Source organism: Macrotis lagotis, chromosome 1, assembly GCF_037893015.1.
Source record: "Macrotis lagotis isolate mMagLag1 chromosome 1, bilby.v1.9.chrom.fasta, whole genome shotgun sequence".
Classification (NCBI taxonomy): Eukaryota; Metazoa; Chordata; class Mammalia; order Peramelemorphia; family Peramelidae; genus Macrotis; species Macrotis lagotis.
The window spans coordinates 487,329,890-487,352,472 of NC_133658.1; the positions used below are offsets into that span (position 1 = coordinate 487,329,890).

Genomic DNA, 22,583 nt, shown 5'->3' on the forward strand with positions numbered 1-22,583 from the left:
TGATACAGAATGTAATCTCTATTCCTTTGTGATTTTTCAATGTTCCTGAAGCTTTCTTCAAGTCTTTTTAACATTTTGGAAGGGGGCAGTAATGGCAATTTCACCTAAAAGTGATTTCTTAAAAGAAAAAGTTTTAGATATTCACCCTAATATTTGCAGTTTTTTTTTTTCCGGGGCTTACCATTAACATAATTTTTTTTGGTCAGGGAAAATTTTTATTCAGGAGTCTTGAAGTATTAATATTTGCAAGTTCCTTGGGGAAGCATCATCGACATAATTACTACTACTCTAAAAAAGATTTTAATATAGAAATAACATAACTAATTTGCTTATATGAAGAATAGCACAATAGTGCAAATGTTGGTAGCCAAACACTACTTTTGATAGCTCTGGGAAATTAGTAATAAAATTACTACTTACTTTCTCCCTTCTTTCTTATTTTTATCTTAATTTCTTCCCCCCCTTCCTTTTATTTTATTTTTAAAATTTGCTTTTCCAAACACATTCAAAGAAAGCGATTGTCAAACTTGAAGCAGTTTGACAAACTAAAATTTAGAGAAGTGTAGCATGTTTCTGAGCCAAGTTCCTAAGCAACAGTGCCACCTAGCATTGCTGTAAAAGTAGCTTAGTCTTACTAACTTGAATGAAGTAAACAAGTATGTGCAAAGAAAACCTTGTGCTAAGGTCTGAGCATACAAACAGAAAGGTAAGACAGATAGTCTTTGTTCTCAAGTAGTTAATGTTCTAAGTAGAGTGTTTAGATGACCCTCATGGATTGAGTCCTGGGCCTCTGGAGTCAGGACGACTTTGAGTTCAAATCCAGCTTCAGACACTTGGCTAAAACTATGTGAGACCCCTAAGACAAGTAAGTCACTTAACCCTGTCCTCAGTTTTCTTATTTGTACAGTGAGTTGGAGAAAGAAATGACAAGCCAATTATTACCTCTGCCAAGAAAATCCCAAATGGGGTTAAGAAGAATTGGACATGTCTTAAAAATTAATAACAGCAATGAGGGACAAGAATGCATATTCAAGACTTTAGCAGCAAATAGGGAGGAATAGTCTGGTGATCGTATCAGTTTTGGCTGTACCAAAGACTTGAGTAGGTTAAAACCTGTCTGTGGTTGTAGCACCTTCAGGAACCATTTTAGATTGTCGCTTCAGCTATTAGAAAAGAAAAAGAAATGGAAGGAATTAGAATTGAGAAGGAGGAGACAAAACTCTCACTCTTTGCAGATGACATGATGGTATAGCTAGAGAATCCCCCCCAAAATCATATTAAAAACCATTAGAGGGGGCGACTAGGTGGTGTAGAGTACCTGAGTTCAAATGTGGCCTCAGACACTTTCTAATTACCTAGCTGTGTGGCCTTGGGCAAGCCACTTAACTCCATTTGCCTTGCAGAAACCTGAAAAAACAAACCCCAAAACAAACAAAAAACCCACTAGAAATAATTAGCAACTTTAACAAAGTTGCAGGATATAAAATAAACCCTTATAAACCCTCAACATTTCTGTATATGACTAGCAAGATGCAGCAGAAAGAACCAGAAAGAGAAATCCTATTCAGAGTAACCTTATACAGTATAAAATATTTGGGAGTCTACCTGCCAAGGAAGACTCAGAAACTATGAAAACAACTCTAAAGTACTTCTCTCACAAATAAAATCAGATTTTAAAAACTGGGCAAAGGGGCAGCTAGGTGGCAGTGGATAAAGCCCCGGCCCTGGAGTCAGGAGTACCTGGGTTCAAATCCTTTCTCAGACACTTAATAATTACCTAGCTGTGTGGCCTTGGGCAAGCCACTTAACCACATTTGCCTTGCATAAGCCTAAAAAAAAAAAACAAACAAAAAAAACCTGGGCAAATATCAATTGCTCATGGATAGTCCAAGATCAAAAGAAATGCAGTAAATTGGGAAATAATTTTTACAACTAGTATTTCTGACAAATGACTAATTTCTACAATATACAGAGAACTGAATCAAAGTTTTTAAAAAAGCCATTCCCCAATTGACAAATGGTCAAAGGATATGTAAAGGCAATTTACAGATGAGGAAATCAAATCGATCCATAGTCATATGGAAAATTGCTCTAAATTACTATTAGAGAAATGCAAATTAAAGCATCTCTGTGGTACCACCTCACACCTCTCAGACTGACCAATATGACCAGAAAGGACAATGATCAGTGTTGGAAGGAATGTGGGACACTATGCATTGTTGTTGGAGTTGTGAGCTTATCCATCCTTTCTGGAGAGCAATTTGGAATTATGCCCAAAGGGCAACAAAAAATGTACATACCCTTTGATCCAGCTATACCACTACTGGGTCTATACCTTGAAGAGATCATGAAAAAGGGTAAAAGCATCACTTGTTCAAAAATATTTATAGCAGTTCTGTTTATGGTGGCAAAGAATTGAAAATCGAGGGAATGGCCATCAGTTGCAGAGTGGCTTAATAAACTGTGGTATAGGTATGTGATGGAACACTGTTCTATTAGAAACTAGGAGGGATGGGAATTCAGAGAAGCCTGGAGGGATTTGCATGAACTGATGCTGAGATGAGCAGAACCAGAAAAACATTGTACACCCTAATGGCAACATGGGAGTGATGATCAGTCTTAATGGACTTGCTCATTTCATCAGTGCAACATTCAGGCACAATTTTGGGGTATATGTGATGGAAAATACCATCTGTATCCAGAGAAAGAATTGTGGAGTTTGAAAAAAGATTTAAAAAAAATAACCGTTATCTTCTTATATATCTATCTTATATATCTTCTTATATAATTTTGCTATCTCTTATATTTCATTTTTCTCCCCTAAGGATATGATTTGTCTTAACGCATTCAACTTAGATCAGTGCACATCATGGAAACAATGTCATGACTTCTGTGGGGGGTGGAGGAGGGAAGTGAAATTGGGGAAAAATTGTAAAATTCAAATTAAATAAATAACTTTTAAAAATGTGTATGATCAACCATCAATTAAAAACAACCTGTGTACTTGAAAAGAACAAATAATATCAACTCTGCACAGCAATCACTGATAGTTTTTTAAAAACCAAGTTTTTAGGACTGTTTGCAACCATGGACTTTTGGGTTTGTTGCATTAACATATTAAGGCTTACATGATACTTAAGGTAGAGTTCATAATTTCTTTAAGAGAATCTTTCCAAATCCACGTTGTTGTCAAGAACCTCAGAGAAATTAATGTTGTTTACTTTAATCATTTTACTAATGAAACCAAGATGTGAATTAAGTAACTTATGGCCCCACAGCTTCATGGCATGGTCAGTTTTTGAACCCAGTCTTATTAATTCCTGTTGCATTTATTACCTTGGACTGGAAGGGACCTTAGAACCTATGGAATTTAATCCCATCATTTTGTAAATGAGCAACTGAGGCCCTAGCAGAGCTAGGAATTTGAATCTTTGCTGATAATTGCAAATCAGGTATTCTTTTTTTACCAGACTGCATTATTTTTCCATCTCTTTTCTTGCACACCCCTTATTTTTTTTGGAAAGGCAATGAGGTTAAGTGACTTGCCCAAGGTCACACAACTATGTGATTTAATGTCTGAACTAGGTAATTTAATTTGAACACAGGTCCTCTTGACTCCAGATAATACTCTTTCCATTCTGCCATCTGTTTAGGCACACCTTTTCAATTCACTTTTAAAACTTAGAATTTATGACCAAGCTACAAGATAGTGTTAATTGAGCCGAATTTATTCTTGTAATCTCATAAATTTGTAGCAGATTTGATTAGACACATTTTGACATACATTATCTTTATTCTTTTATATAATCTGTTGAAAGAAGCAGCTGGAAAAAGAGCTTTAGAGATCACTGTAATGGTACTGTTGAAGAAAATTATTAATTCTAATAATATAATCTTCATGAAAGTTTAATTTATCATTAATCTGCATCCTGCCAAATCTGAAAATAAATGACCAAAAAGTCAGATGTTATAGAACCACTCACTGAGGTTATCACAACCATAACTGACTGAGAATTATCAGAGCTCATACAAGCTATCACAATAATACAAACTCTTTCTGGCTTGGGGGAGAGAGAGAGAGAGAGAGAGAGAGAGAGAGAGAGAGAGAGAGAGAGAGAGAGAGAGAACGAACGAACTCTAAAATGGCAACATTAGAGATTCATTACTTCTAATTTGTCTCCTACATCAGGATAGCTTTAGGTAACTTTTATGTAAGAATCTTGAACAAGGAAATCCTAGTAAGTAACAAAAGCACTGGATTAATTCTTCTGCACTTTTTATTAATTATTCTAGATTCTACTTTTTGGATACATTCTAGAAGTTGTGTGACAAGATCACTATCCCTGTCTTCCTGGACTACTGCCCTCACTCCTGGAGTTAAATAAACAGACCGCTTCCAACAATATTTTAATCTTTTCCTGTTTGGAGAAGGATGAATCCTAGTACCAGATACATCTGGTAGCTGAAGAGAGGATGGTGCGCAAAGGACCAAGTTTTAATTTAGTTATTCAGATCCCTGTTAATTCATTTGCCTAGGAAAAATGTTTCCAGAGAAAATTCTAAGGGTTTCTTAAAGTTGTTTGAAAGAAATATTTCTTTTTTTGTGATTCTTTTTTTTTTTTAAAAAACATGGTTTTAGTGCTGAATTCTCGATTAAAAAAACAAGAAAAACAAAATCACTTGTTTACAAACATGTATGATGAGACAAAAGAAATTCTGTCAGCTAGCCATACTGGAAAAAAAAATTGCTCAATCTGCCCTCTTAGTCTATGATGCCTCTACCTGGACATGGATAGTGTCATTTTTTTCATGAGTTTTCAGAAATTCTTTGTCTTTATAGTATCATTGTTATATAAATTTCCTTCCTGATTGTACTCATTTGCATCAGTTCACAAAAGTTTAATGAGTTTTTTAAAAACCTTCCTATTCACCAATTATATGGTGAATATAATAGTATTTTATCATATATACACATATATATAGTATGTATGTATACACACACACATACACACACACACACTATCTTTTTTATAGAGATACATTTTACAGTTTTTTTTCCAATATGAAAAGACTTCTTTAGTTATTTTCTTATCCATATGTTGTTTTGTTCTTTGATCTCTTTGGCGGGTTAGTATATACCTTGTCACCAAAACACTGTCCAGCAATAGATGGATGTATGTAAAGTTGAATAGTTTTAGGGATATGGTTGAAAATTTTTTTCAGGAGTAGTTAGACTAGTTCACAGACTCAACAGTGTTTACTGTATCTCTTTATTCATAGGTATTTTCTTTTTTTAACTTTTCCAGTCTAGAGAGTATGAGGTGATAACTCAAAGAGTTGTTTTGATTGCCATTTTTTTAAATAATGATTTAAAGTATTTTTCTATGGTTGCTGATAGCTTAGATCATTTCCTTTGAAAACTGTCTATTCATAGTTTTTAAATATTTGCCTATTGGGGAATGGCTCTTAGAAATCTGAATCATTTTCCTGTGTGTCTTAGAAATGAGACCATTATCAGAAACTTGCTGAAAGGTCCTCCTCCTCCCCAGATTACTGCTGCTTTTCTAATTTTAGCTACATTGATGTTTAGCTGCATTAGTTTTATTTGTGCAGGAACTTTAATATAATATAATCAAAATTCTTACCTCCCAGGAACCTCTCTTGTCTCTTGTCTTGAAATCTTCCCTATATATAGATCTGATGATTTCTTCCATTTCCTAGAATTTTTTTCCCCCTATGGTTTTCCTGCCACAAATCTCTTATTATTTCATTCTATGCTTTATTCAGCTGCCAAAATTATTTTCCTGAAGCAGAGATCTGATCCTTGTCACACCCTAGATTTAATAAACTCTAGTGGCTCCCAATCCCTTTTAGGATCAAATTAAAACAATCTTCTGTTTGACTCTTTCCTTCTTTTTTTGTACTTACGCCTCATATTGCCCACTTCCCTGTTCTCCTTGGTCCAATGACACTACTTTCCTTGCTGATACAGAAATGAGATGTTATCTCCCTGCCCTCTTTCCTTCCATTAAAAAAAAAAAGATTCCCTTGATGGTCTTGACCTTTTGTTCCTTCAGATGAATTTTGTTTAAATAAATTTTTGTAGCTTTATCAAATAGCTATCTGGTAGTCCCTAAGAAAGCTTTATTGAGAATATTCCACTCATGAATAAATTAACTTGCATAATATTGTCATTTGTATTGTATTGGTTTGACCTACCCATGAGAAATATTTTTTCACTTATTTGTATTTGCCTTTATTTGTGGAAGAGGTGTTTTACAATTGTGTTGAAATACTGTCTGTATTTTACGAGATAGGCAGGCTCTCAAATTTTATGTTGACTTGTTTTTTAAATTGCATAATTTGTTTTATGTCCTGCAATTTTCTTTTTAAGTTCATTGCAGTCATTAGTTTATTATTTATTGCATTTATTATATGTAATTCACTATTTATATTGTAATTATGTTGCTAGTTTCCTATCACCAAATATGAAACCTCTACAAAATTGAGGTTTCCTTTTGGCCTAAGGATCAATTTGTTTTTCTTGTCTTGTGTTTTGAATAATAATAATAATAATGATCTTTAACTTACCGTCTGATGGTAAAGACTTCTAGCTTTTAGTTTTAGGATTATGATTGCTTTAACTTAAAAGAAAATTCCATTTATTACTTTTTTCTTTCCAGTCTTTTTAATAGTAATGGATTTATAATTTTTAAAAGACTTTCTGCATTGATTGATATAATCATGCGATTTTTGTTACTAATAAGCTTTGGTCTGCATTCAGACTATAATTCCTTCTGGAAGTGGATGGCATTTTCCATCACAAGTCTTTTAGACTTGTCTTTGATTATTGTACTGCTGAGATAAAAGCAAGTACATCATAGATGATGATCATCATATTATGTTATTAGTATTTTGGTTCTGTTCACTTTACTGAGCAGAAAAATCTTTAAAGGTTTTTCTCAAAGCCCTGCCTCTCATGATTGCTTACAGAACAATAGTGTTTCATCATACTCATGTACCACAATTTGCAGCCATTCTCCAATTGAAGGGCAGCCTCTCAAATTTCTAATTTTTTAACCCTTTTTAGTGATCTCCAGACCCAGTGGTGGTATTGTAACATCAAAGGGTATGAATAATTTTATTGCCCTTTGGACATAGTTCCAAATTGCTCTAATTGATGATTTTGAGCATTTTTTTCATATGACCATAGATCACTTCAATTTCCTTTTCTGAGAACTGTTTTCATATCTTTTGACCATTTATCAATTGAGGATATATTTATTGAACCAATCTTGCATTCCTAGTATAAATTCAGTCTGGTCAAAGTGTATAATTTTTATGTGCTATATTTCTGCAGGCAACTTGTTTGTATTTTTTTAAATTTTAAAATAACTTCATTAAGGATATACTTTTTCTTTATTTCCTTCAGTTTTGTCTTTCCCTATCTAAATTATTAAGATCGTATTTGTATCATAGGAGAAGTTTTGTAGTTTCTCTTTTCTTTTCTCACTGTTTACCTGGTATCGGAATTAATTGTTCAAATTACTATAAGTAGTTTTAAGATTATATGATCTTGTAGTTCTTCCTTTGGGAGTTCATTTATGGCTTGTTCAATTGCTAACATAGGGTTAAGTCCTCTATTTCTTGTTTTGTTAATTTGGACAATTTGTTTTCATAAATATTCATTGATTTCATTTAGATTGTCACTTTTATTATCATTTTTATTAGTTTGTAGCTGTGAGAAATAACTCCTAATTTTTCTTCATTGGTTATGAATTCATTCTTTTTTAGGTTTTTTTTTTTTTGTTTGTTTGTTTTGTTTGCAAGGCAATGGACTTAAGTGGCTTGCCCAAGGCCACACAGCTAGGTAATTAAGTGTTTGAACAGGTCGAATTTGAACTCAGGACCTCCTGACTCCAGGGCTGGTGTTCTATCCACTGGGCCACCTAGCTCCCCGAGCATTCTTTTCATTTTTGATATTGATTGTTTGATACTTTTTGTTTTTTTAAAGAATCAAATTAGGTAATGACTATTCATTTTATCGTGTTCCAGCCCCCAAAACCAGCTCTTAGTTTTATTTATTAAGCTTCTTTCCTTTCAACTTTCTTAAGCTCTTTCTTGATTTTCAAATGTTCTATTTTGTTTTTTAATTAAGACTTTTAAAAGTTTGTTGCTATTTTAGCTATTTTTAGTTGCAGGCCCATTTTATTGATCTGCTCTTTATTTTACTCTTTTATTAGGGCTAAAAATCTTCCCTTTTTCACTTCTGAATTTTGGGTATGTTTCATTGTTTCATTATCTTTTTGAAATTATTGTTTGTTTCTGTGATTTATTCTTTTATCCTCCCATGTTTTAGGATGTTTGGTAAAAGATGTGTTTTAACATTTTAGCTTTTCTGTATTTGTACAGTTTTAAAACTCTAGTACTTGGTTATTTTATTTTTTAAAGGTGCCATGTATCTAGGTAAGGTAAATTGAAGTCCTGCTATTTGGTGCATAGATTTTCAAGACTTAAAATTATTGTCCATTCTATATTTTAGCCAAATGCGTTAGGTTTTTTTTTGTTTTTTTTTTTAAGGTTTTTGCAAGGCAAATGGGGTTAAGTGGCTTGCCCAAGGCCACACAGCTAAATAATTATTAAGTGTCTGAGACGGGATTTGAACCCAGGTACTCCTGACTCCAGGGCTGGTGCTTTATCCACTACTCCACTATGCCACCTAGCCAAATGCATTAAATGAGGTCTAGCTTACTTTTACTTTGCCCCAAATCTTTATTACTATTTAGTGGAATATTCCCATTGAAACTGTTTCAGGGTTTATATTCCTAGTGAAATCCTCTCAGGGTTAAGAAATGTTAAAGAACAAACTATTATTCTTAAACTATTTGTAGAAGAAAGCCCCTTGTATTCTAAATAGGAGGCTCATTCTCCCAACTTTTGGTAAGACTACTTTTACTGACTACTAGAAGGATAGTAGACTTTTCCCATGAGAAAATCCGTGCATTCCAAAGAAGCTCATAAGACTCCTCTTGTTTGATGATAAGAAGACTGTTCCTAGACCTTGAGTTCAAAGAAAAGTTACAATATTTCAATAAGTTAGTTATAATCCTGAAGGTTATTCTCACCATCTGGATGGTGAGGTAATATTTTATGAAAACCTTTCATTCTTTCTTTATTGCTGGAGTAGATTTCCTTCCCCCCCCATTTATTAAAGATTTTTATTAATTCTGAGTTTTACAATTTCCCCCCTAATCTAACCCCCCCCCCCCGCCCCAGAAGGCAATTTGTCAGTCTTTACATTGTTTCCATGGTATACATTGATCCAAATTGAATGTGATGAGAGAGAGAAATCATATCCTTAAGGAAGAAACTTAAAGTATAAGAGATAGCAAGATCAGACAATAAGATATCAGGTGGTTTTTTTTTCCCCCCTAAATTAAAGGCAATAGTCCTTGGTCTTTGTTCAAACTCCACAGTTCTTTCTCTGGATACAGATGGTATTCTCCATTGCAGATACCCCAGAATTGTCCCTGATTGTTGCACTGATGGAATGAGTGAGTCCATTAAGGCTGCTGTAGATTTTCACAAGTACAATGTACCTCTGAAGACTAGCCAATGAGTTGATGATGGGGAGGAGGAGGAGGGGATCACATTATTTATTCTCTTAGATCGTAAGCTTGATTATCTTTTTATGTTCTGACCTCCTGTGCCTTAAATTTTTTGTTAGATTTTTCTATTCGGGTCTAGTTTTTTTTCAACAAGAATCTTAAGAGTTCCCATGGTTTTTGCTCAGTTTTGTTGGATAAATTATTCCAAGTAGAAGCTTAGGGTTTCCACTTTCAGAGTATCATTTCAGGCTCTCCACTTTTTGGAGTGATGAATACTAGATCTTTTGTGAGTATTCCTCAGTACTTAAATTCTTTTTATTTCTGGGTGTTTACAGCATTGTTTCTTTGACTTTGAAATTCCATGTGTTGGTTATTATATTTCTGGAAGTTTTAATTAGAGGATATAACCAGCTGATTTCTTCAATTTCTATTTTGTCCACTGGTTCTAAGAGATCTGTGCAATTTTCTTTTATTTTGTGAAATATCTTGGCTCTTTTTGATTATAGCTTTTAGATAGTTCATTGATTCTTTATCCCTCTTGCTGTTTTTTTCAGTCAATATTTATTTAGGCCTACCTTACATTTTCTTGTAGTTTTTCAGACTTTAATATTTCTTGTTGTCTTATAGAATCATTAACTTCTACTTGGTCAGTATTAATTTTGTACTGTTTTTTAAAGGTATTTTCCCCATATTTTTATTAGATTTCATTTCTTATTGCTTTCTCTACCACTGTCATTTGGTTGTTTTTTTTAAATCATAGTTTGTAAAAAGAAAAAAAAAAAACAAACCCTAACTCTTCCAGAAATTCTGGTTGAATTTTTGCTCAAGCAGCATTTTTCTTTGACACTTTGCATGTGGATATTTTGCAGTCAGTTTTTTATGAGACTGTCTCTTGAGCTTCCCTCTTGCAATTATAGCTCTTTATGGTGTGTTTATTTTTGTTTGATCATTCTGCCATCCTGATTTATGATTTTCAACTTTATGATTAGTTTTTGGCTCTGTTTATTTCTGGAGGTGATGTCTGACCTAACTAAGCCAGACATCATTCTTTTGTCCTGCTGCTTTCACATATTAGTCTGTACTCACAAACTTTCATAGCTCTCAAAATGATATTATTCCAGGCAGAGTCTGATTACTGCCCTGGGTCTGGGCTCTTTTAAGTGTTTGACCCAGCTTTTGATCTTTTGATTTGTTCCTAGTAGGTTCAGTAGAGTGCTATAGGGCTCAGTCACTATAAGCCCACGGGGAGTCTTTGCAGGTTTAAGATAACTGAAATGAACAGCTTTTTTTTTTTTTTTTTTTTTTGGGGGGGGGTCTGGAAATATTTCCTTACTTGTTTCCCAGCAGGCTTTTGCCTAGACTGGAGACTAGAAACAATTATAGAATAATCCTGGCATCAGAGCCACATGACTACTATCTGCTTCTGAAAATGTTTCTTGCCTATTACATAGCTTATGGCTCACTGACAGTTCCTATCCGCCGGCCTAAGTGCATATCATCCCCTTTCAGTTCTACTGGGCCAGATGAACTTTTTCTCGTATCTCCTTTTAGTTTAAGGAAGGATGTCGCAAAATCTCTTCCTACACTATTGCTTCCTACCCTGGTGCCCAGTCTTAGCTTTCTTTCACTCTCTAGTTGCTGAAATATGCACACAGCAGGCTTCTGCTCATACTCTTCCCCAATTTCCACAGATCTGTCTTCAAATCAGTCTTGGGTAAAAGAATAACTCATTGTAAATTTTTCTTGGGTTTCCTAATTAGAATTTGATCTAGTATTTTCTAATTCTTTTGTGGAGGAGCTCGAGCTTGGATATACTTCTGCTATTCCACCATTATGACTAACTGAAATAATATTTTTTAAAAAATAATTTTTTTTTCAATTGTATTTTCTTTTTGTCAAGGCAATGGGGTTAAATGATTTGCTCAAGATCACACAGCTAAGCAAATATTAAGTGTCTGACGTCAAATTTGAACTCAGATCCAGGGTCCTGAAACAGGACTTGCACTCTATCCACATTTGCCCTGAAAAGATAGTTTTCTCCCTTCCTCCTCTCCTTCCCCTCCCATCCTACCTAATCTAATGTCATGTGTGCAGATAACACCTTATTTCTGCACTCAGCTTTTCAGGTGATATATTTTGGTTTTCTTTTCGTCTCTGGGATCTGGAATGTTCTCCTCACTGCTTCAGCTACCATGTTAAGTTCCTGGCTAGTCCTAACCCAAGTGTACACAGACTTAACATCTGTCTTCCTAAGTTGCATTAGGCTGGAAAAAGGATTGACTTTTTCTTATCTTTGCTGATAAGAGTTTGGTCTGACATTTTCTAGGTTGTGGAGTGTGTTGAGAGAGAGTTAGGCAAAAATGTCTCCACTCTTTCTGCTGTCTTCAATCCTGCTGAAAAAAGAGGTTTAAAAATGCTTCCACATTAGTAGTCATATCAAGTATTTATTTCTTGGGTCCCATATTTCTGAAGAACCTTCATTTCTATCACCATTGGGTAAAATACTTTGATTCTTTCTCCCCACTTTCTTTTCTGGTTGTTCTTCTATGGAATGCCTTTGAATATAATACATACTTAGCCAATTATTTTGAAAGAACAGGTTTTTTTTTTCAGTAACATAGACATTTATTACTGAATGCAATGCCCCATGCTGCTGGTAGGTATAATCACAAATCTTTTTTTCCTTGTTGTTAAAAATTTTATTTATTTTGAGTTTTTTATTTTTTTATTAAAGATTTTATTTTGAGTTTTACAATTTCCCCCCCAATCTTACTTCCCTTCCCCCAGCCCCCCACAGAAGGCAATTTGTCAGTCTTTACAATTTTACAATTTTTGATAGTGGAGAAGATGGTTAAAAACAATGTATAGTAGTAAAGTACAAGAATGATTAAGAGCTTAAGTCAAACTTCATTAGGATAGTTGAACAAGTTAGAGAAATGTCTGAATTGCTTGACAGGCAATAATTTTGATATTGTATAGTTTTGCAACAGCATTGATCTTGTTTTTATTATCTTACTGACACTCAGTATGCCTCAGAATGCCAATGCTTGAATTAGAAACTATTTGTCATAGCCTTTGACTGTTTTAGGGAAAAGATTCAATTGGTGGCTTAGTGGATAGAGCACAGAAGACCTGAGTTGATTTCCTTCCTTCACTTTCAAATCTTGTTCCTATAATTAGGCAAGAATCCCTCTCTTAAATTTCTCTGACTTTCTGTAATCCTTTCTTTCTCTATTTTAACCATTCTATATCTGTCCTTTGGGGAGGGGGCCACCTGTGAGGTTAAGTGATGTGCCCAAGATAAATAAATATAAGGTATCTGAAGTCACTTTTTAACTCAGGTTCCCCCTGACTTCAGGTTTGATGCTGTATCCTTTGGGCCTCCTAGTGGCCTCTCTCTATCTCTATCTTAACCTCATCTGACTTCCTATTACTCCTGTTTTCATTTCACTTTTCATCCTTTCAAATCTTGATCCTATAATGAGTCAAGAATCACTCTTTCTCTTCTGCCTTCCTCCCTGGCCCTTCCCTCCACTTGTGGCACCCCCCCCCCCCCATACTCTCAGATTACTTCCTGTTTTGTCCCATTACTGCTCATACTGCTCAACTCATATCAAATCTCAGCCTTCCAATATCCTTACCAGGTGCTTCCCCCCCCCCCCCCCCATGAACTTTAATCTATCCCTCACTGCATTAAGGCAATCCTTTTGTTCCTCCTTAATTGAGTCATCACACTTGCTCCCCAGTATTCCAAACTGTCTATTCTTTCCTCAGTTCTTACATATCTTTCTGCTGCTATCTCTTCCAATCCTTCAAGCAAGCTGAAGGCTTTATTTCTTACTGAGAAAATTTGGGCCCTTCAATACCTTTTCGGTTTTTTTTGAACCCAAATTCCTTGACATCATCCCCCTACTTACTCTTTTCTCCTAGTCTTAACAGTGAGGCAGCTTTTTAGTTCTTATAACCCCTTGTATATTTGCTCTTTTCAGTTTTTTTCAAAGGTAATTTGCCCAAGGTCACACAGTTTGGTAATTAATAAGCAGCTGAGGCCAGATGTGAAATCAGGTCATCCTGACTCCAGGGTGGGTACACTATACACTGCACCAACTAGCTACCCCTGTATATTTATTCTGTTTTTTTTTAAAGTGACTTTCCCAAGGCCACACAGCTAGGTAACTATTTAAGTGTCTAAGGTCGGATTTGAACTCGGGCACTCCTCTAACTGTAGGGCCAGTGCTCTATCCACTGTGCAACCTAGCTGACCCCAGTATAATTTACTCTTAATCCCATTCCCATCCCTTTTTATTTTCTGTGGTCATTCCCTACTGCCTTCAAATGTTTTCTTCTTTCCCAGTCTTTAAAAAAAATCTTCAAAAGACTCCAAACTGTTTCCTCATTATCTTTTTGTTCTCAGCTAAATTTCTAAAGCTGGCTATATATGTTGCTTTTTGTTTCCTCTCTTGGTTGACTCCTCAGCATTTGCTTTCTGTTCTCTGATCTCAGCACTCAATAGAACTGCTTTCTCCAGTTAACAACTTTGTATTTTTTTTTAATCACAATGTTTAGTTGATACTCTTTGCTCCCTTATTCTCCACTATTCTTATATGCCTCCCTCTCCTTCCCAGTTCTGGCTCTGACTTTACAGCCTGCTGCTATATAGACTGTAAAGCCTGCTAAAGATTATACTTTGTAGCCCTAACCTTTGAGAACCGCTAGGTCCTTTGCACTTGATGAAGTAATGGAATAGAACTTAACCACTGTAAGGAAACAGGCTTGGCTAATTTTTTCTGAAAGGGAAATAGTTCTTTTTATTTATTTATTTTTAAGCTTGTATTTATTTATTTATTTTTTCTTTTTTTATGTTAAAGTTGTTATTTGAGTTTTACAATTCCCCCCCCCCCCCCCATCTTACTTCTCTCCCCTCCAGTCTACTTTGTTTCCATGTTGTACATTGATAAGGGAAATAGTTCTAAAGTTGCTGTCTTTGTTGTCTTCTCCCAATCTCTCCCCCCTCCCCCAGGTATTTGTTTAGCTTTATCATGTTTTTGTAATTGGGCTAATATGTGTAGATTTTTTTGAAGTTATTTCATTTTGGATTGCTCTTGACAGTTTTGTTTATTAGTTTTTATTCAGTTAGAAATTTCTCTTTTGTAAGAAACTACCCAATTACCTCATACTTTATTAACACTTAGATCTTCTTTGTTTTCATTAAAGTGCCAAGGATGATATTGATCTTGAAGCCTTGGCTGCAGAAATAGAGGGAGCTGGTGCTGCCAAGGAACAGGAACCTCAAAAGTCAAAGGGTAAAAAGAAAAAGGATAAGAAGAAACAAGATTTTGAGTAAGTATGTTATTTTTTAAAAGATAATTTCTGGTCTATTTACATTCGATTCACTTATTAATTTATCTTTTCAAAATTGTTTTGCTTTCTAGTGAGGATGACATCCTGAAAGAACTTGAAGAATTGTCTTTAGAAGCACAGGGAGTCAAAATTGACCGAGAAACTACTGCAGTAAAGGTGAAGGTTGTTTATTCTTCTTGCCTACTCTAGTTAGCTAGTGATTAGGTCATGCTTGTACACTATATCAAATAAATTTGGCATTGTTATTTTCAAAGTAAATTTAGCTAATTTGTGTTTATTTTTACTAGGAGACTAAAGAACTACTTTAAACTAATTTATGTAAATTTCATGTAATTTTTAAAATTATTGATGATTATTTTAGTAGTCTCAAATTCAGTGATTAAATTCACAGAGTTTTTGCCCTAAATTATAGGTTCCCCAAAGGCATGATATGATCAGGCTATTCATTTATGTATATTTCTTGATTATGGCTTTTGATCTACAATATCAGAGTTCGTTGGATGTTATGGAGAATGGACAATTTTTTTTTTTGCAAGGCAATGGGGTTAAGTCGCTTGCCCAAGGCCCACACAGTAGGTAATTATTAAGTGTCTGAGGCCGAATTTGAACCCAGGTAGGTACTCCTGACTCCAGAGCCAGTGCTCTATCCACTGTGCCACCTAGCCGCCCCGAGAATGTACAACTTTCTAAATCAGTTCATTACACTTTGAGGCAAATCTGACTTAAATATAACCTTTTTGCATTTAATTCCTAATTGCTCATCATTTCTTTTTGCTTAGGAATGAGCAGTTTAATATTTCTTCTGTAGTCAAGAAAAATATCATGATACTCATGTCAAGAGTAGGCTGGAGTTTTTAACCTTTATGATATTGTATACCCTTTTGAAAGCCTGGTGAAACCTTTGGACTTTTTGAAATAAAAATATTAAATGCATTGAACAAATTTGCAGAGTCGGCTTCACTTAATTTCTCCCCAGTTGAACCATGAAATTAATTGTTTTGTTTTTTTATTTATGAAAATTTTGAAAAAAACATTTTGATAACATGAAATATTAAATAATTAATTTTTTAAAATGGGATTACACAATAAACCAGTAATATTGACATAGTTATTAAAGTATTTTTTAAAAATCAAATTCACAGCCAATAAGTTAAGAATTTCTCATCTAGATAATTTGGCCAGTGAATTCTACACGTTTTGTATTTTATTAAGGTCTTGAGTTTAATATCTTTCTAATATCTCATTAATTTTCTTTCCTATTAGATTGTTATCTCATGTTAGTTTGACTTTCACAAAAATCTTCACATCTTTTTCACATGAGCTAGCCAAATCTCTCCCCAGATCTACTTGTTGTAAACTGATTTCTTACACTCAAATTGTTCTTGTATTTTGAGATCCTAATTCCAACTAGTCCTATGTATTTTGAACTTATTATCAGAAGTATAAAATAGACATGACATTTTACTTGAACATAATGATTTTTTAAAGTCAATCTATGGGGAAGTTCCCAGGAAATTATATTTGTTCTGCTTGCTGTAAAAGAATAGAACTAGGGATGTAAAGCCATTGTTTAGAACTGATTTTGGCTTCATGTGAGGGAAAGCTTTCCAACACAACTCTCTGAAGTTGGAATTGACTGTCTTGTGAATGCATGAACTCTCCAATTGTGCTCTAGTAATGTTGGTCATCAGTGCAGAGGCGGGGGGGGGATCCATTTTTGGATGATGTTTTAGAGGAAATCTGTACCCTGTTATAGGTTGGATTAGGTGACTGTCATTTATTAGTTATTGACGATTTGAATCATATGTAAATTGATGTTTTCCAATTTTGTTTTTTTCTGAATTACTGATTAAAATTTGAGAAGTGCTAAACTCTAAATTCTCCCTTTCCCCATTCTGATTAAAGTCATTTCCTAAATCTTCCTAACTGCTGCTTTGAGCTCTTATTTTCAGCTTGTCCAGAAACATGACTTGAGAAGCTTTAATTATTTTATTCAAATCCTGGAGAACTGTATACTATAAAATACTATAAAATTCCTTTCTTCTGCCAATCAAGTAAATCCTTGTCAAAAATGAAATCTAACTGTTCTGGGTTTTGTATCACTTCCTCTTAATGAAGTCATTTTGGATCTGACTCACTCAATTCCTATTAATAATGTATTCTACAACTTTCAGTCACCATTTAAGCATATAGTTTATGGCATTCACACTTTTTGTTTTTTGGAAACTTGTACTATTTGCCCATCAGTCTTTTTAATAATAATTAATTTTTCCTAAATTATATGTAAAGACAATTTTGTTTCTTTTCTTTTAAATTTGATTAATTTAAGGCAATGGGGTTAAGTGACTTGCCCAATGTCACATGACTAGGCCACAACTAGGCAACTATTAAGTGTCTGAGGCTGGATTTGAACTCAGGCACTCCTGACTCCAGGGCTGGTGCTCTATTCACTCACTGCACTTCTTAAAAAATTTTGAGTTCCAACTTCTTTCCCTCTTTCCTTTAGTTGGTAATAAAGTGTGTGTACAGTCATGCAAAACATTTCCATATTAGTCATGTTGTGAAAGAAGACACAAAGAAAAAAACGAAAAGAAAATGAAAATAGAATGTTTCAATCTGTATTCAGACTATCAGTTCTTTCTCTAAATTATGTATAGCATTTTCTATCATGAATCTTTTGAAATTGGGTATCTGGTAATAGCTTAATCATTCTCAGCTGATCATCATATGACATTGCTATTACTGTATACAGTGTTCTTCCTGGTTCTATTCTTTTCACTTTACATCTGTTTGTGTTAGACAGTCCAGGTTTTTCTGAAATTCTGCTTGTCATTTTTCTTTTCGGTGTTCCAACACCACCAACTGTGTCACGGGTGGATCACATTCTTTATGCTAAGTCCATCACAAAAGTTATTTCTATATTTCTCCACCATTGTCATTTCTGATCACAACTCCCTCCTTTTGTATTTCTCCACTACCATGTACTATATTTTCTCTCTCCTTTCACTGACTCTGCTGTAGGGTAGCTGAGTGGCACAGCAGAAAGATCCCTGGCCCTGGGGCCAAGAGGCTCCGAGTCCCATACCACCCCATAGGCCCAGCATCCACCTGGCCCTATGGTCCTGGACAGGCCATCCAATCTCAGCCCTTGCAAGAAGTAAAAAAGAAAATGTGTTATATCTGACCACTCTCCCCCTATGGTCCATCCTCTCCTCCATCACTCACATCCCCACCCCCCCTTTCCCCTGTCCCTCCTCTCCTTACTCCAGATGCCTACACCCTATTGAGTATATGCTCTTTCCTCTCTAGCCACCTCTGATGAGAGCAAAGGTTCCCTCATTCCCCCTTGCCTCTCCCCTTCCATATCATTGCAATAGCTCATTGTAATAAAGAAAAATCTTTTGGCCTATTCCCCCTCTCCTTTTTCTTTCTCCCATTACATTTCCCCTTTTTCTATTGACTCCATTTTTACACCATATTTTATCTTCAAATTCAGCTTTCTCCTGTGCTTCATCTATAAAAGCTCCTTCTACCTGCTCTGTTAATTGAGAAGATTCATATGAGTATTATCAGTGTCATTTTTCAATACAGGAATACATGCAGTTCATCATCAAATCCCTCATATTTTTCCCTTCTCCAAGCTCTATGCTTCACCTGAGTCATGTATTTGAAGATCAAACCTTCCGTTCAGCTCTGGCCATTCCAACAGGAACATTTGAAATTCCCCTGGTTCATTGAAAGTCCATCTTTTTCCCTGGAAGAGGACATTCAGTTTTGCTGGGTAGTTGATTCTCGGTTGCATTCTAAGCTCTTTTGCCTTCTGGTATATTATATTCCAAGCCGTATGTGCTTTTAATGTAGTTGCTGCTAAGTCCTGTGAGATTCTGATTGCATTGTGTCCTTCTGGCTGCTTTGACTTGGGAGTTCTGGAACTTGGCTGTAGTATTCCTGGGGGTTGTTTTTTGGGGGGGGGGAATCTCTTTCTCGGGGAGATTCTCTCCATTTCTATTTTGCCCTCTGCTTCTAGGATATCAGGGCAATTTTCCTGTAGTAATTCTTTAAAAATGATGTCAAGGCTCTTTTCCTGATCATGACTTTCAGGTATTCCAATAATTTTTAAATTATCTTTCCTAAATCTGTTTTCCATATCAGTTGTTTTTTCAATGAGGTGTTTCACATTTTCTTCTAATTTTTCATTCTTTTGGTTTTGAAGTATTGAGTCCTGATTTCTCGTAAATTCAGCAATCTCCCTGAGTTCTATTCTCTGTCTGAAGGATTTGTTTTCTTCAGAGAGCTTTCTTATCTCTTTTTTCCATCTGGCCAGTTCTGCTTTTTAAAGTATTCTTCTCCTCAATAACTTTTTGATTTGTTTTATCCATTTGACCTAAGCTGGTTTTAGCATGCTACTTTTCCTCAGCATTTTTTTGGATCTCCTTGACTAAGCTGCTGACTTCATTTTCATGTTTTTCCTGCATTTCTCTCATTTCTTTTCCCAGTTTTTCTTCTATCTCCCTCATTTGATTTTCAAAGTCTTTTTTTTTTAAGGTTTTTGCAAGGCAAACGGGGTTAAGTGGCTTGCCCAAAGCCACACAGCTAGGTAATTATTAAGTGTCTGAGACTGGATTTGAACCCAGGTCCTCCTGACTCCAAGGCTGGTGCTTTATCCACTATGCCACCTAGCTGCCCTACTTGGAATCTTTAGATGCAGGAGCTTGTGCTTCCTCATCTTCAGACTGAGTGTTTTGAATCTTCTTGATCTCACAGGCAAAATATTTCTCAATGGTGTTCCTCTTTTTTCTGTGCCTGCTCATTTTCCCAGTCTGGGCCTGTTTTTGGGGTGCTTCCTGAGCTTTTGGGACACTCCCACAAGGGTCTCAGTGTGTGAGGCTCTGTCCTCTCTCCTGGTCTGTGAATGACCATAAGCACCCCCCTTCTGCCACGGAGCTGAGGTGGGGGGGCCCTGCTGTTCTATGGGGGGGCCTAGACTGGGATCAAGATTTGAATGTGGTCAAAGCCCCAGCGTCCTGTTCCAGGGACAGAGGACAGAGCTGGGCAGTCTTCTTTCTCTATTCCTTAGGCTCAGTGAGCTCATGCCCTAGGGGCTCCTGCTTACTGGCTTCTGCTTCCTGTTCCTGGATCTGGGGCTGCCTTGGCCACCTTGCTGTGTGCACTGAGGCCTGGGCTTCACGTGCCGAGTGTCCCTTGTTGTTCCCCCAAGTTGTGCCTGGTGCTCCCTGGGGTGTAAGTCAGGAAACTCCCCCGCTGCACCCTGGGGCTGCCTCCGGGAGGCTGAAGTTCTTTCGCTCTGGTGGGCCACCCCTCCAACCCCGGGGAGCAGAGCCTTTCTGCTCTTTTCCAGGTTACCTTGAGTAGGAGAACTGCCTCCCTGTGTCCCTCTGTGGGTTCTGTCTCTCGAAAATTTAGTTAGAGTTCTTAGTTTATAAGTTTTATGAGAGAACGCCTAAGAGATGATCCTCTCTTGTCTCCATCTTGGCTCCGCCCCCTTGTTTATTTCTTATAGTCCAATAGAGTTCCATTACAATCTTATCACAACTTGTTCAGCTATTCTCTATTTCTTGAGTATCCCCTTAATTTTCAATTCCTTGCTATAAATATTTTTGCACAAGTACAGTTATCCTTTCCACTTAGAGGGGTTAAGGATTCATTGTTTCTAGGATCTCAAAAATCTCTGATAATTTTGACCTTTTCCTCAAACCAGAGAAGTCTGAATTTTTTTCTTTTATGAAGTTTACAGTACCTATAGTACCTTATTGTAAAATTTGGGTGGATATTGTACAATACTATGCATATATTTTATATATTTTTGAGTTCCCAAACTTTTTCTGTGTCTTTTATTGACCTTTAAACATGTTGTCTTAGACTTCAGGAAAACTTTCCCCAAATTCCCACTTAATTTCCTATGGTGATTTGCACTTTATATAACCACAACAGAGAAAGTGGCAATGTGGAAGAGATATTTATTTGTTTATTTATCTCTTTGGGGTACAGTTATTGTTGAGTATATGCAGTTTTATACCCTTTGGGGTGCAGTTTTAAATAGTTCCCTAGAGAGCATTATGTCTCTTGTTTGGTCATAAATTTTTCCTTATTCATAGATCTGACAGCAAACTATTTTTTTGTCCTAGTTTATTATGTGCCCATTTTGACCTTAAGATACATTGGTCTATACCTAATCTCTGCCATGTTTTTCTAGGTTTCTCAGAAATTTTTGCCACACTCTGAGTTCCTTGTCTATAGGTCTTGGTTCTTTAGTTTATCTATGATAATTGTGTATCTAGTTTATTCTACTGATCAATCACTCCATTTCTTAGGTTCAGAATTATTTTGATAATTACTGTTTTCTAATATAGTTTAAGATCTTGTATGGCTAGGCCATCTTTCTTCATATTTATTTTCATTAATTTCCTTGATACTCTTGACCAGGGATTGTGAACCTTTTATCTTCCAAGAATTATTTGGATATTTAAAATATCATTTGTAGGGATGGCTGGGTGGCGTAGTGGACAAAAGCACCGGCCCTGGAGTCAGGAGTACCTGGGTTCAAATCCAATCTCAGACACTTAATAATTACCTAGCTGTGTGACCTTGGGCAAGCCACTTAACCCCGTTTGCCTTACAAAAACCTAAGAAAAAAACCCATCATTTGTAGATTTTATTTGGTTAACTGTTTAGTTAATTCATTCCTAAAATTTTTGAATTTTTTAGTCTTGCCTGCCACTGCCTTGGCAATGCGGGACCAATATGGCCTGCCCCTGTACTTGTCTATTATTCAGTCTTGATGTACCCTTTTTTTGTTGTTTGTTTTTGTAAAGCATCAGGGTTAAGTGACTTGCCCATGGTCAAACAGCTAGGTTATTATTATGTGTCTGAGGTCATATTTGAAGTCAGGTCCACCTGACCCCAGGGCCAATGCTCTAACCACTGCACTACCTAGCCAACCTCTTGATGTTCTCTTTAAATAAATTTTTATGGTCTTTAACTCACTATATCACTTTAGTTTTAGGGTAGGAGTTCTTAACCTGGAGTTCATAAATTTGGTTTATTAAAATCTTTTTAATATTTAAATATTTATTTCCATTGTAATCCTATGTATTTCATACATTTTAAAAAACATTTTTAAGAGCGTATAGGTTTTACATTGTACACCTTAACAGAAACATGGGGGTGATGTTTAACCTTAATGGACTTGCTCGTTCTAACAGTGTAAACAATCAGGCACAATTTTGGGTTATGCGAAAGAGAATGCCATCTGTATCCAGAAAAAGAATTGTGGAATTTGAACAAAGACCAAAGACTATTACTTTTAATTTAAAAAGAAAAATGTTATCTTATTATGTAATTTTGCTAATCTCATATGTTGTTTCTTCCTTAAGGATATGATTTCTCTTTCATCACATTCAACTTAGATCAATGCATACTGTGGGAACAATGTAAAGACTAACAGACTCCCTTCTGAGGGGTCGGGGGGAGCAAGATTAGGGGAAAAATTAAAAAATTAAAAATAAAAATGTGCAAAATCTTTAAAAAAAGCATTCATAGGTTTCAGATTGCCAAATGGGTATGCAATCCACCAAAAAAGTTAAGAACCCTTGT

General features: G+C 35.6%; 1 protein-coding gene across 1 annotated transcript in view; it reads left to right on the forward strand.

Annotated features, from left to right (window-relative positions):
• The window catches only part of EIF5B (eukaryotic translation initiation factor 5B), a 78,384-nt gene that overhangs the window by 23,589 nt on the left and 32,212 nt on the right, over positions 1-22,583 (forward strand). The window contains exons 2-3 of the mRNA XM_074213781.1: positions 14,823-14,948; positions 15,041-15,125. Of these exons, the coding sequence (XP_074069882.1) occupies positions 14,823-14,948; positions 15,041-15,125 (211 nt within the window). The remainder of the gene's footprint in view (positions 1-14,822; positions 14,949-15,040; positions 15,126-22,583) is intronic.